Source organism: Oncorhynchus nerka, linkage group LG4 (genome assembly GCF_034236695.1).
Source record: "Oncorhynchus nerka isolate Pitt River linkage group LG4, Oner_Uvic_2.0, whole genome shotgun sequence".
Classification (NCBI taxonomy): Eukaryota; Metazoa; Chordata; class Actinopteri; order Salmoniformes; family Salmonidae; genus Oncorhynchus; species Oncorhynchus nerka.
In genome coordinates, this window is record NC_088399.1 from 96,785,897 (window position 1) to 96,799,573 (window position 13,677).

The following is a 13,677-nucleotide window of genomic DNA, read 5'->3' on the forward strand; positions in this document are numbered from 1 at the left end:
CCTCAAGATAGATATCTAGTAGTCAGTCACTATCTCCTTAACCCCCTCAAGATAGATATCTAGTAGTCAGTCACTATCTCCTTAACCCCTTAAAGAGAGAGAGATCTAGTAGTCAGTCACTATCTCCTTAACCCCCAAAAGAGAGATATCTAGTAGTCAGTCACTATCTCCTTAACCCCCAAATAGATAGATATCTAGTAGTCAGTCACTATCTCCTTAACCCCCAAAAGAGAGATCTAGTAGTCAGTCACTATCTCCTTAACCCCCTCAAGATAGATATCTAGTAGTCAGTCACTATCTCCTTAACCCCCTCAAGATAGATATCTAGTAGTCAGTCACTATCTCCTTAACCCCTAGTAGTCAGTCACTATCTCCTTAACCCCTTAAAGAGAGAGAGATCTAGTAGTCAGTCACTATCTCCTTAACCCCTTAAAGAGAGATATCAAGCAGTGTTACAAGGCTTGTTGTAGTCACTATCTCCTTAACCCCTTAAAGAGAGATATCAAGCAGTGTTACAAGGCTTGTTGTAGTCACTATCTCCTTAACTCAATCCTCACCTTCTGATGATGCAGTAGTTTTGGCACTTGTTGTATGAAAAGTTGTATGAACTTTAATGTGGATCATCAAAAGGTTTTGGCACCATAAAGACGTCTGAATCACCAACTCCATTTACGGTGTAACATTACATACTAGTGCCAAGAACACCCACACCGCCCATGGTTACGATGCAAGTGGATGGGAGGGGGCGGGGTTAGGATCAATAGGAGTGGTTGTATGATGAGGAAATCAACATGGAGTGTCTGGGTGCATCTCAATACGCTAAAATAGATTTCCCTCCATGTCTCCTTTCTGACTTTCCTTCATCTGCAATGATGTGAAAGAGCCGAGCAAAGTGAGAGCTCATTTCTGGTTTGTATCCATCACACTACCTTAACTTAACACCTGTGTTTTCAGTTCAGTGCAGAGGAAATGAGGAGAGGGTGAGGAGTGGAGGAAGCCCCTTTAGACGATTGGGATGGACCCTCAATGCAGAGACTGAGCCTAATCTACACAGGTGCCCAGTCCCAAACCAATACCTCATCCCGATCCCTAGGACCTTGTTGGCTACCTGACAGCTTGTTTGGATTTGTACTGCACATAACTCCAAGTCCTTTTAGATTGGAGGAGTCAGGACTTTTGGAAAGGGACAAGCTATTGGTTTGGAATCAGGCCGTTTTGTCATTCCCAGTCTTATTCTTTAATGTTTGTAATGGAGCCTGGTTTAAATCTTTACAGTGGCTACTTCGAGACTAACAGACAGCGTTGTTTATATTCTACACCAGTGCAAAAATACTTTTCAGACTAACGTTGTTGTACGGAATATTAATCTTTTTGTGTTTATTTTCAGTTTTTTTTTTTGTTTGAGTTTTGTTTACTGACTGTAGATTTTCTAATATAGCTTTTTCCTTGTTCTTCTTCTTTAGTCTTATTAATATATCTTTTTCCTTGTTGTTCTTCTTCTTTAGTCTTATTAATATAGCTTTTTCCTTGTTCTTCTTCTTTAGTCTTATTAATATCGCTTTTTCCTTGTTGTTCTTCTTCTTTAGTCTTATTAATATAGCTTTTTCCTTGTTGTTCTTCTTCTTTAGTCTTATTTCCATCTTGTAACACTTGTTTATTTTTTTTGTTTCGCTATTTTTCTCTTTAATATATATCTCTATAGTTTCTCTTCCTTCATTTTCTTTTTTACAAAATGGGAGACAGAATGATGAGCAACACATAGACTTGTTCTTTTCATCAGCGCTTCTTATCAGACCGGATCATTTTCCTTTTCATTCTTGTAAACAAACAGGATTCAGCACACCACAGTTTGTTCACCCCTCGTTCTTCTTCATCTCCCGCCGTGTTCGCTATCTCATCTTCCTTCCCTCTCTCTGCTCCTCTCACTCTCATTGGAGAAGAGCCCTGATTTGTTTGGAGGTGCTGTCGTCGTTTAGATGTCGGGTCGTATACCTGGAGAGGAGGAGGAGAGGAGAGGATGAGGAGGAGGAGAGGAGAGGATGGGAGGAGAGAAGGGGGAGAGGACAGGAGGAGAGAAAGACATGTGAGATGAGTATATGTACATACAAGCTACACTCTCTACCTCTCTCTGTCTGTCTCTCTGTCTACTCTCTCTTTGCCTTTCTCTCTCTCTCTCTCCCTCCCTCCCTCCCTCCCCTCCCTCCCTCCCTCCCTCCCTCTCCTCCCTCCCTCCCTCCCTCCCTCCTCCTCTCTCCCTCCCTCCCTCCTCCCTCCCTCCCTCTCTCTCCCTCCCTCTCCTCTCCTCTCCCTCCCTCCCTCCCTCCCTCCCTCCCTCCCTCCTCTCCCTCCCCCTCCCTCCCTCCCTCCCTCCTCCCTCCCTCCCTCCCTCCCTCCCTCCCTCCTCCCTCCCTCCTCCCTCCCTCCCTCCTCCCTCTCTCTCTCTCTCTCTCTCTCTCTCTCCTCTCTCTCTCTCTCTCTCTCTCCCCTCCCTCCCTCCCTCCCTCCCTCCCTCCCTCCCTCCCTCCCTCCCCTCCCTCCCTCCCTCCCTCCCTCCCTCCTCTCTCTCTCTCTCTCTCTCTCTCTCTCTCTCCCTCCCTCCCTCCTCCCCTCCCTCCCTCTCCCTCCCTCCCTCCCTCCTCACCTCAGTGCGTTCAGTAACCCCTCCACACTGTTGGAAGGCTGTTCTTTCAGCACCTTGATGCAGCCCTTCATCTGTACACACACACACAAACCAAAGACACACACCACTTTAGACTAAGGTCATCACCCTACTTGAGGACATCAAAGCACGTGTGGTCAGATAGAATCAGCATGTTAAGCTGATATAAGAGTAGAAACATGGATGTTTGTGTGTCTTACATCTATTTTGGAGGTCTTGGCAAAGGCTCCTACAGGGTGGACATGGTCGTACAGAATGATCACTCCCACCATCACCCTCATACAGAACAACATGGTGTCTGTGTTGGTGAACCTACAACGGTACTCACTATGGAGAGAGGAGAGGGATGGAGGGGGAAGGGATCGGAGAGAGGTAGGTGGGGGGGAGGGAGAGAGAAAGGGAGAGGGGGAAGAGAGAGAGAAAGGAAGGGGAAAGGGGTGGAGAGAGAGGGAAAGAGAGGCAGGGTGAGAGAGGCAGAGGAGGGTGAGAGAGTAAGGGGGTAGAGAGAGGCAGAGGAGAGGGTGAGAGAGTGAGGGGGTAGAGAGAGGCAGAGTAAGGGGGTAGAGAGAGACAGAGGGAGGGTGAGAGAGTACGGGGTAAAGAGAGGCAGGGAGGGTGAGAGAGTAAGGGGGTAGAAGAGGGAGAGAGAGGCAGAGGGAGGGTGAGAGAGGCAGAGGGAGGGTGAGAGAGTGAGGGGTAGAGAGAAGCAGAGTAAGGGGGTAGAGAGAGACAGAGGGAGGGTGAGAGAGTACGGGGTAGAGAGAGGCAGGGGAGGGGGAGAGAGTAAGGGGGTAGAAGAGGGAGAGAGAGGCAGAGGGAGGGTGAGAGAGTAAGGGGGTAGAGAGAGGCAGAGGGAGGGTGAGAGAGTACGGGGTAGAGAGAGGCAGGGGGAGGGGAGAGAGTAAGGGGGTAGAAGAGGGAGAGAGAGGCAGAGGGAGGGTGAGAGAGTAAGGGGGTAGAGAGAGGCAGGGGGAGGGGGAGAGAGTAAGGGGGTAGAAGAGGGAGAGAGAGGCAGAGGGAGGGTGAGAGAGTAAGGGGGTAGAGAAAGGGAAAGAGAAATTGTTATTGCTTTAATCAGCTTTAAGATGCTGATGTTCTTTGGATAATGACTTTTATGATAATGAGTCATCATGCCAATAATGTGTCAACAGTAACCTTGGGAAAATCCCCTGCATTATCATTAACAGCAGACTCAGTGAAAACAATGTACTGAGCAAATGTCAAATTGGCTTTTTTACCAAATGACAGACCACGTTTTCACCCTGCTCACCCTAATTGACAAACAAACCAAACCAAAGACAGTCTTCTCAAAGCTTTGTTGATTTCCAAATTTTTTTGGACCCTATTTGGCGTGAGGGTCTGCTATACAATTGATGTAAAATGGTGTTGGTGGGAATAACATACGACATAATAGAATCCATGTACACAAACAACACGTGTGTTAAAATTGACAAAAAACAGACACATTTCTTTCCACATGGCCGTGGCTAAAGCCCCGCCCTCTTCAAGATATAGACAGTTGAAGTCGGAAGTTTACATAAACTTAGGTTGGAGTCACTGGTTTTTCAACCACTCCACAAATGTCTTGTTAACAAACTATAGTTTTGGCAAGTCGGAAGTTTACATACACTAAGTAGACTGTGGAAAGTCGGTGAGGACATCTACTTTGTGCACGACACAAGTCATTTTTCCAACAATTGTTTACTGACAGATTTTTTAAAAACGTATAATTCACTGTATTACATTTCCAGTGGGTCAGAAGTTTACATAGACTAAGTTGACTGTGCCTTTAACTTCTTTGGGACCAGTATTTGGGACAGGGACCAGTATTTGAGACAGGGACCAGTATTTGGGACAGGGACCAGTATTTAGGACAGGGACCAGTATTTGAGACAGGGACCAGTATTTGAGACAGGGACCAGTATTTGAGACAGGGACCAGTATTTGGGACAGGGACCAGTATTTGGGACAGGGACCAGTATTTGAGACAGGGACCAGTATTTGAGACAGGGACCAGTATTTGAGACAGGGACCAGTATTTGAGACAGGGACCAGTATTTGGGACAGGGACCAGTATTTGAGACAGGGACCAGTATTTAGGACAGGGACCAGTATTTGAGACAGGGACCATTATTTGAGACAGGGACCAGTATTTGAGACAGGGACCAGTATTTGAGACAGGGACCAGTATTTGGGACAGGGACCAGTATTTGAGACAGGGACCAGTATTTGGGACAGGGGGCAGTATTTGGGACAGGGACCAGTATTTGGGACAGGGACCAGTATTTGAGACAGGGACCAGTATTTGGGACAGGGACCAGTATTTGGGACAGGGACCAGTATTTTCACGTCCGGATGAGAAGCGGGTCCAAAGTAAACGGCCTGCTACTCAGACCCAGAAGCTAAGATAAGTTATGCATATTATTAGTAGATTTGGATAGAAAACACTCGGAAGTTTCTAAAATCGCGTCTGTGAGTATAACAGAACTTATTTGGCAGGCGAAACCCCGAGGACAAACCGTTCAGAGTTTTGTTTTGTTTTGAGGTCACTCTCTTTTCTCTTTGTTAGAGGCTCGTGACTTGAAAGCACGCTCCACTTTGTTTTCCTCCGGTATTGAACACAGTATATCCCGTCTTCAATTTGATCAAAAAATACCTAAAGTTGTATTACAAAAGTAGTTTGAAAAATTTTGGCAAAGTTTACAGGTAACTTTTGAGATATTTTGTAGTCACGTTGCGCAAGTTGGAACCGGTGTTTTTCTGGATTTGTGTCGCGCCTGCAGGGGTTGAAATATACTTTTCTCTCTTTGTTTACTATCCTCAGATAATAGCATCGTTTGCTTTTGCAGTAAAGCATTTTTTAAATCTGACACATTGGTTGGATTTACAAACAAGTGTAGCTTTAATTTGGTATATTGAATGTGTGATTTCATCAAAGTTGAATTTTATAGAAATTTATTTGAATTTGGCGCTCTGCATTTTCACTGGATGTTGGCTACCATCCCACATATCCCAGAGAGGTTTTAAACAGCTTGGAAAATTCCAGAAAATTGTGTCATGGCATTAGAAACTTCTTATAGGCTAATTGACATCATTTGAGTCAATTGGAGGTGTACCTGTGGAAGTATTTCAATGCCTACCTTCAAACTCAGTTCCTCTTTGCTTTATATCATGGGAAAATCAAAATAAATTAGCTAATACCTCAGAAAAACATTGTAGACCTCCACAGGTCTGGTTCATCCTTGGGAGCAATTTCCAAATGCCTGAAGGTACCACGTTCAACTGCACAAACAATAGTATGGAAGTATAAACACCATGGGATCCTGCAGCCGTCATACTGCTCAGGAAGGAGATGCGTTCTGTCTCCTAGAGATGAACGTACTTTGGTGCGAAAAGTGCAAATCAATTCCTGAACAACATCAAAGGACATTGTGAAGATGCTGGAGGAAACAGGTACAAAAGTATCTATATCCACAGTAAAGCGAGTCCTATATCGACGTAACCTGAAAGGCCGCTCAGCAAGGAAGAAGCCACTGCTCCAAAACCGCCATAAAAAAGCCAGACTACGGTTTGCAACTGCACATGGGGACAAAGATCGTACTTTTTGGAGAAATGTCCTCTGGTCTGATGAAATAAAAATAGAACTGTTTGGCCATAATGACCATTGTTATGTTTGGAGGAAAAGGGTGAGGCTTGCAAGCCTAAGAACACCATCCCAACCGTGAAGCACGGTGGTGGCAGCATCATGTTGTGGGGTTGCTTTGCGGCAGAAGGGACTGGTGCTCTTCACAAAATAGATGGCATCATGAGGGTGGAAAATTATGTGGATATATTGAAGCAACATCTCAAGACATCAGTCAGGAAGTTAATGCTTGGTCGCAAATGGGTCTTCCAAATGGACAATGACCCAAGCATACTTCCAAAGTTGTGGCAAAATGGCTTAAGGACAACAAAGTCAAGGTATTGGAGTGGCCATCACAAAGCCCTGACCTCAATCCTATAGAAAATGTGTGGGCAGAACTGAAAAAGCATGTGCGAGCACGGAGGCCTACAAACCTGACTCAGTTACACCAGCTCTGTCAGGAGGAATGGGCCAATATTCACTTAACTTATTGTGGGAAGCTTGTGGAAGGCTACCCGAAATGTTTGACCCAAGTTAAACAATATAAAGGCAATGCTACCAAATACTAATTGAGTGTATGTAAACTTCTGACCCACTGGGAATGTGATGAAAGAAATAAAAGCTGAAACAAATAATTCTCTCTACTATTATTCTGACATTTCACATTCTTAAAATAATGTGGTGATCCTAACTGACCTAAGACAGGGAATTGTTACTAGGATTAAAGGTCAGGAATTGTGATAAACTGAGTTTAAATGTATTTGGCTAAGGTGTTTATAAACTTCTGATTTGAACTGTATCTACGAATAAGGCGAGGGCACTAGAACAGTCTGCAGCACCCGGCCTCCCCTACAAGAATCTGAAGTCAAATGTCTATTGTTTGCTGATGATCTGGTGCTTCTGTCACCAACCAAGGAGGGCCTACAGCAGCACCTGGATCTTCTGCACAGATTCTGCCAGACCTGGGCCCTGACAGTAAATCTCAGTAAGACCAAAATAATGGTGTTCCAAAAAAGGTCCAGTTGCCAGGACGTCAAATGCAAATTCCATCTAGACACCTTTGCCCGGGAGCACACAAAAAACTATACATACCCTGGCCTAAACATCAGCGCCACAGGTAACTTCCACAAAGCTGTGAACAATCTGAGAGACGAGGCAAGAAGGTCCTTCTATGCCATCAAAATAATTGGCATACTAATTTGGTTCTGACAAAAAAGACTTGAATCAGTTATAGAACCCATTGCCCTTTATGTTTGTGAGGTCTGGGGTCCGTTCATCAACCAAGAATTCACATAATGGCACAAACACCAAATTAAGACTGCATGCAGAATTCTGCAAAAACACCAAATAATGTGTGCAGAGCAGAACTAGGCAGATACCCGCAAATTATCAAATTTCATAAAAGCTGTTAAATTTTACAACCACCTAAAAATAAGCAATTACCAAACCATCCATAACAAAGCCATCACCTACAGAGAGATGTAGGTGAGAGATGTAGGTGAGAGATGTAGGTGAGAGATGTAGGTGAGAGATGTAGGTGAGAGATGTAGGTGAGAGATGTAGGTGAGAGATGTAGGTGAGAGATGTAGGTGAGAGATGTAGGTGAGAGATGTAGGTGAGAGATGTAGGTGAGAGATGTAGGTGAGAGATGTAGGTGAGAGATGTAGGTGAGAGATGTAGGTGAGAGATGTAGGTTCACAAACACAAACAGACCCCACAGAGGCCCAGGACAGCAGCACAATTAGACCCAACCAAATCATGAGAAATCAAAAAGATAATTACTTGACACATTGGAAAGAATTTACAAAAAAACAGAGACAACTAGAATGCTATTTGGCCCTAACCAGAGAATACGAAAATACATTTGAAAACAAACCCAATTTTGGATATGGAGAGAGGAAGAGGGGGATATGGAGAGAGGAAGAGGGGAAGAGAGGGATATGGAGAGAGGAAGAGGGGAAGAGGGGGATATGGAGAGAGGAAGAGGGGGATATGGAGAGAGAAAGAGAGGAAGAGGGGATATGGAGAGAGGAAGAGAGGAAGAGGGGGATATGGAGAGAGGAAGAGGGGAAGAGGGGATATGGAGAGAGGAAGAGAGGAAGAGGGGGATATGGAGAGAGGAAGAGAGGGATATGGAGAGAGGAAGAGAGGGATATGGAGAGAGGAAGAGAGGAAGAGGGGGATATGGAGAGAGGAAGAGAGGAAGAGGGGGATATGAAGAGAGGAAGAGAGGAAGAGGGGGATATGGAGAGAGGAAGAGGGAAGAGGGGGATATGGAGAGAGGAAGAGAAGAGGGGATATGGAGAGAGGAAGAGGGGAAGAGAGGGATATGGAGAGAGGAAGAGGGAAGAGGGGGGATATGGAGAGAGGAAGAGAAGGGGGGATATGGAGAGAGGAAGAGGGGGGGGGATATGGAGAGAGAAAGAGAGGAAGAGGGGATATGGAGAGAGGAAGAGGGGAAGAGAGGGATATGGAGAGAGGAAGAGGGGGGATATGGAGAGAGGAAGAGGGGAAGAGAGGGATATGGAGAGAGGGGGGAAGAGGGGGATATGGAGAGAGGAAGAGAGGAAGAGAGGGATATGGAGAGAGGAAGAGTGGAAGAGGGGAAGGGATATGGAGAGAGGAAGAGGGGAAGAGGGGGTTATGGAGAGAGGAAGAGAGGAAGAGAGGGATATGAAGAGGGGAAGAGAGGGATATGAAGAGAGGAAGAGAGGAAGAGTGGAAGAGGGGAAGAGAGGGATATGGAGAGAGGAAGAGAGGAAGAGAGGAAGAGGGGAAGAGAGGGATATGGAGAGAGGAAGAGGGGAAGAGAGGGATATGGAGAGAGGAAGAGGGGAAGAGAGGGATATGAAGAGAGGAAGAGGGGAAGAGAGGAAGAGGGGGATAAAGATAAGAGGTAAAAGGAAGACTATGAAAATATGGGGAAAACAATTCAGCTTTCCCTTGGCCTGAAGGTCATAAGATGACATGAGGATGACAAAAGAGGATGGAAAGAGTGGAGCTAATCACACAGCAAGAGAGACAGTAAGAAATAGAGAGGTGGAGGAAAAGAAGAAGAGAATGTAGAGAGGGATTGAAAAAGAAAGGACTAGAGAAAGAGAGGACTAGAGAAATAGAGGACTAGAGAAAGAGACTAGAGAAAGAAAGGACTAGAGAAAGAGAGGACTAGAGAAATAAAGGACTAGAGAAAGAGACTAGAGAAAGAAAGGACTAGAGAAAGAACTAGAGAAATAGACTAGAGAAAGAGAGGACTAGAGAAAGAAAGGACTAGAGAAAGTGAGGACTAGAGAAAGAGAGGACTAGAGAAATAAAGGACTAGAGAAATAAAGGACTAGAGAAAGAGAGGACTAGAGAAAGAGAGGACTAGAGAAAGAAAGGACTAGAGAAAGAGAGGACTACAGAAAGAAAGGACTAGAGAAAGAAAGGACTAGAGAAAGAGAGGACTACAGAAAGAAAGAAAGGACTAGAGAAAGAGAGGACTAGAGAAATAAAGGACTAGAGAAAGAGAGGACTAGAGAAAGAAAGGACTAGAGAAAGAGACTAGAGAAAGAGAGGACTAGAGAAAGAAAGGACTAGAGAAAGAACTAGAGAAATAAAGGACTAGAGAAAGAGACTAGAGAAAGAGAGGACTAGAGAAAGAAAGGACTAGAGAAAGTGAGGACTAGAGAAAGAGAGGACTAGAGAAAGAGAGGACTAGAGAAAGAAAGGACTAGAGAAAGAGAGGACTACAGAAAGAAAGAAAGGACTAGAGAAAGAGACTAGAGAAAGAGAGGACTAGAGACAGAAAGGGACTAGAGACAGAAAGGGAATAGAGACAGAAAGGGACTAGAGACAGAAAGGGACTAGAGAAAGAAAGGACTAGAGAAAGAAAGGACTAGAGAAAGAAAGGACTAGAGAAAGAAAGGACTAGAGAAAGAGACTAGAGAAAGAAAGGACTAGAGAAAGAAAGGACTAGAGAAAGAGACTAGAGAAAGAGATGACTAGAGAAAGGGACTAGAGAAAGAAAGGACTAGAGAAAGAGACTAGAGAAAGAGAGGACTAGAGAAAGAAAGGACTAGAGAAAGAGACTAGAGAAAGAAAGGACTAGAGAAAGGGACTAGAGAAAGAAAGGACTAGAGAAAGAGACTAGAGAAAGAGAGGACTAGAGAAAGAAAGGACTAGAGAAAGACAGGACTAGAGAAAGACAGGACTAGAGAAAGACAGGACTAGAGAAAGACAGGACTAGAGAAAGACAGGACTAGAGAAAGAAAGGACGAGAAAAAGAGAGATACTCACGGGGTCTCCAGCATGACGCGACACACACAGGCCATGGTGCTCAGACAGTCTGTGGTGTCTTCAATGGGTAAGGTCTTATTCTGTAACACAGACAGCAGCGGGAGACAGAGAGTAAATACCTACGCTGGCCCCTGGAGGGAGACGGAGAGTAAATACCTACGCTGGCCCCTGGGGGAGATGGAGAATAAATACCTACGCTGGCCCCTGGAGGGAGAAGGAGAGTAAATACCTACGCTGGCCCCTGGGGGGAGACAGAGAGTAAATACCAGCACTGGTCCCTGGGGGGAGACAGAGAGTAAATACCTACTCTGGCCCCTGGAGGGAGACAGAGAGTAAATACCTACGCTGGCCCCTGGGGGAGACAGAGAGTAAATACCTACGCTGGCCCCTGGGGGGAGATGGAGAGTAAAAACCTACGCTGGCCCCTGGAGGGAAACAGAGAGTAAATACCTACGCTGGCCCCTGGGGGGAGATGGAGAGTAAATACCTACGCTGGCCCCTGGGGGGAGACAGAGTAAATACCTACGCTGGCCCCGGGGGGAGATGGAGAGTAAAAACCTACGCTGGCCCCTGGGGGGAGATGGAGAGTAAATACCTACGCTGGCCCCTGGGGGGAGACAGAGTAAATACCTACGCTGGCCCCTGGGGGGAGATGGAGAGTAAATACCTACGCTGGCCCCTGGGGGAGATGGAGAGTAAATACCTACTCTGGCCCCTGGAGGGAGACGGAGAGTAAATACCTACGCTGGCCCCTGGAGGGAGAAGGAGAGTAAATACCTACGCTGGCCCCTGGGGGGAGACAGAGAGTAAATACCAGCACTGGCCCCTGGGGGGAGACAGAGAGTAAATACCAGCACTGGTCCCTGGGGGAGACAGAGAGTAAATACCTACGCTGGCCCCTGGGGGAGACAGAGAGTAAATACCTACGCTGGCCCCTGGGGGGAGATGGAGAGTAAAAACCTACGCTGGCCCCTGGAGGGAAACAGAGAGTAAATACCTACGCTGGCCCCTGGGGGGAGATGGAGAGTAAATACCTACGCTGGTCCCTGGGGGGAGACAGAGTAAATACCTACGCTGGCCCCTGGGGGGAGATGGAGAGTAAAAACCTATGCTGGCCCCTGGGGGGAGACAGAGTAAATACCTACGCTGGCCCCTGGGGGGAGATGGAGAGTAAATACCTACGCTGGCCCCTGGGGGGAGACAGAGTAAATACCTACGCTGGCCCCTGGGGGGAGATGGAGAGTAAATACCTACGCTGGCCCCTGGGGGAAATGGAGAGTAAATACCTACGCTGGCCCCTGGGGGGAGACGGAGAGTAAATACCTACGCTGGCCCCTGGGGGGAGATGGAGAGTAAATACCTACGCTGGCCCCTGGGGGGAGATTGAGAGTAAATACCTACGCTGGCCCCTGGGGGGAGACGGAGAGTAAATACCTACGCTGGCCCCTGGAGGAGATGGAGAGTAAATACCTACGCTGGCCCCTGGGGGAGATGGAGAGTAAATACCAGGCTTGGGGTGTGATGAGGCAAGTATAGGGTGACTTGGGGTGTGGTGAGGCTAGTATAGGGTGACTTGGGGTGTGGTGAGGCTAGTATAGGGTGACTTGGGGTGTGGTGAGGCTAGTATAGGGGGACTTGGGGTGTGGTGAGGCTAGTATAGGGTGACTTGGGGTGTGGTGAGGCTGGTATAGGGTGACTTGGGGTGTGGTGAGGCTGGTATAGGGGGACTTGGGGTGTGGTGAGGCTAGTATAGGGTGACTTGGGGTGTGGTGAGGCTGGTATAGGGTGACTTGGGGTGTGGTGAGGCTGGTATAGGGTGACTTGGGGTGTGGTGAGGCTAGTATAGTGTGACTTGGGGTGTGGTGAGGCTGGTATAGGGGGACTTGGGGTGTGGTGAGGCTAGTAAGTTGGTGGTTGAAGATATCCCTCTAGTGGTGTGGGGGCTGTGCTTTGGCAAAGTGGGTGGGGTTATATCCTGCCTGTTTGGCCCTGTCTGGGGGTATCATCGGATGGGACCACAGTGTCTCCTGACCCCTCCTGTCTCAGCCTCCAGTATTTATGCTGCAGTAGTTAATGTGTCGGGGAGCTAGGGCCAGTCTGTTATATCTGGTGTCCTGTGTGAATTTAAGTATTCTCTCTTTCTTTCTCTCTCTCTCTCGGAGTACCTGAGCCCTAGGACCATGCCTCAGGACTACCTGGCCTGATGACTCCTTGTTGTCCCCAGTCCACCTGGCCGCGCTGCTGCTCCAGTTTCAACTGTTCTGCCTGCGGTTATGGAACCCTGACGTGTTCACTGTGATTACTATTATTTGACCATGCTGGTCATCTTTGAACATCTTGGCCATGTTCTGTTATAATCTCCACCCAGCACAGCCATAAGAGGACTGGCCACCCCTCAGAGCCTGGTTCCTCTCTAGGTTTCTTCCTAGGTTTTGGACATTCTAGGGAGTTTTTCCTAGCCACCGTGCTTCTACACCTGCATTGCTTGCTGTTTGGGGTGTTAGGCTGGGTTTCTGTACAGCACTTTGAGATATCAGCTGATGTAAGAAGGGCTATATAAATACATTTGATTTGACTTGGGTTGGTAGCTTTTGTAAAGACTAGTATTGGCTCTTGTTTAAGGGGGCAGTAGTTGGCGCTAGTTGTCGTTAAGAACCAGAGGGAGGGGTGTGATGGGGGAAGGAGGTAGGGACTGACCTCTGACACAAACTTGGTGGTGGCGTTACTCAGGGTCTTCAGCATGGGCGTGGCCTCGGCGTAGAACAGAGACATCCGATTGGCCATCTCATTGTTCACCTCGTTCTCCGCCTCCAACTGCAGCAGAGAGAGATGGTTTTGAACAAGGCAACATTTGCATATTTGGCACAGGATTCCACTTTAACTGTTGTGAATTATTAAGTCATCTAATGTGACATCATTCAATGCTTTTCCTGTTTGCAATTCATTAAAGTTAACACTGTGGTGATGAGTAAACACTGTGGTGATGAGTAAACACTGTGGTGATGAGTAAACACTGTATTGATGAGTAAACACTGTGGTGATGAGTAAACACTGTGTTGATGAGTAAACACTGTGTTGATGAGTAAACACTGTGGTGATGAGTAAACACTGTGTTGATGAG

At 46.8% G+C, this 13,677-nt stretch overlaps 1 protein-coding gene across 1 annotated transcript; it reads right to left on the bottom strand.

Moving 5' to 3' along the window:
• Positions 1-1,387: 1,387 nt before the first annotated feature.
• LOC135571487 (CYFIP-related Rac1 interactor A-like) lies at positions 1,388-13,400 on the bottom strand. Its single transcript, XM_065018055.1, has 5 exons — positions 13,254-13,400; positions 10,557-10,636; positions 2,860-2,986; positions 2,642-2,712; positions 1,388-1,992 (listed from the first exon to the last, which is right to left on the bottom strand). The coding sequence occupies exons 1-5, from the start codon at positions 13,338-13,340 to the stop codon at positions 1,929-1,931; spliced, it is 429 nt and encodes a 142-aa protein (XP_064874127.1). The 5' UTR covers positions 13,341-13,400; the 3' UTR covers positions 1,388-1,928.
• Between the last annotated feature and the right edge of the window lie 277 nt (positions 13,401-13,677).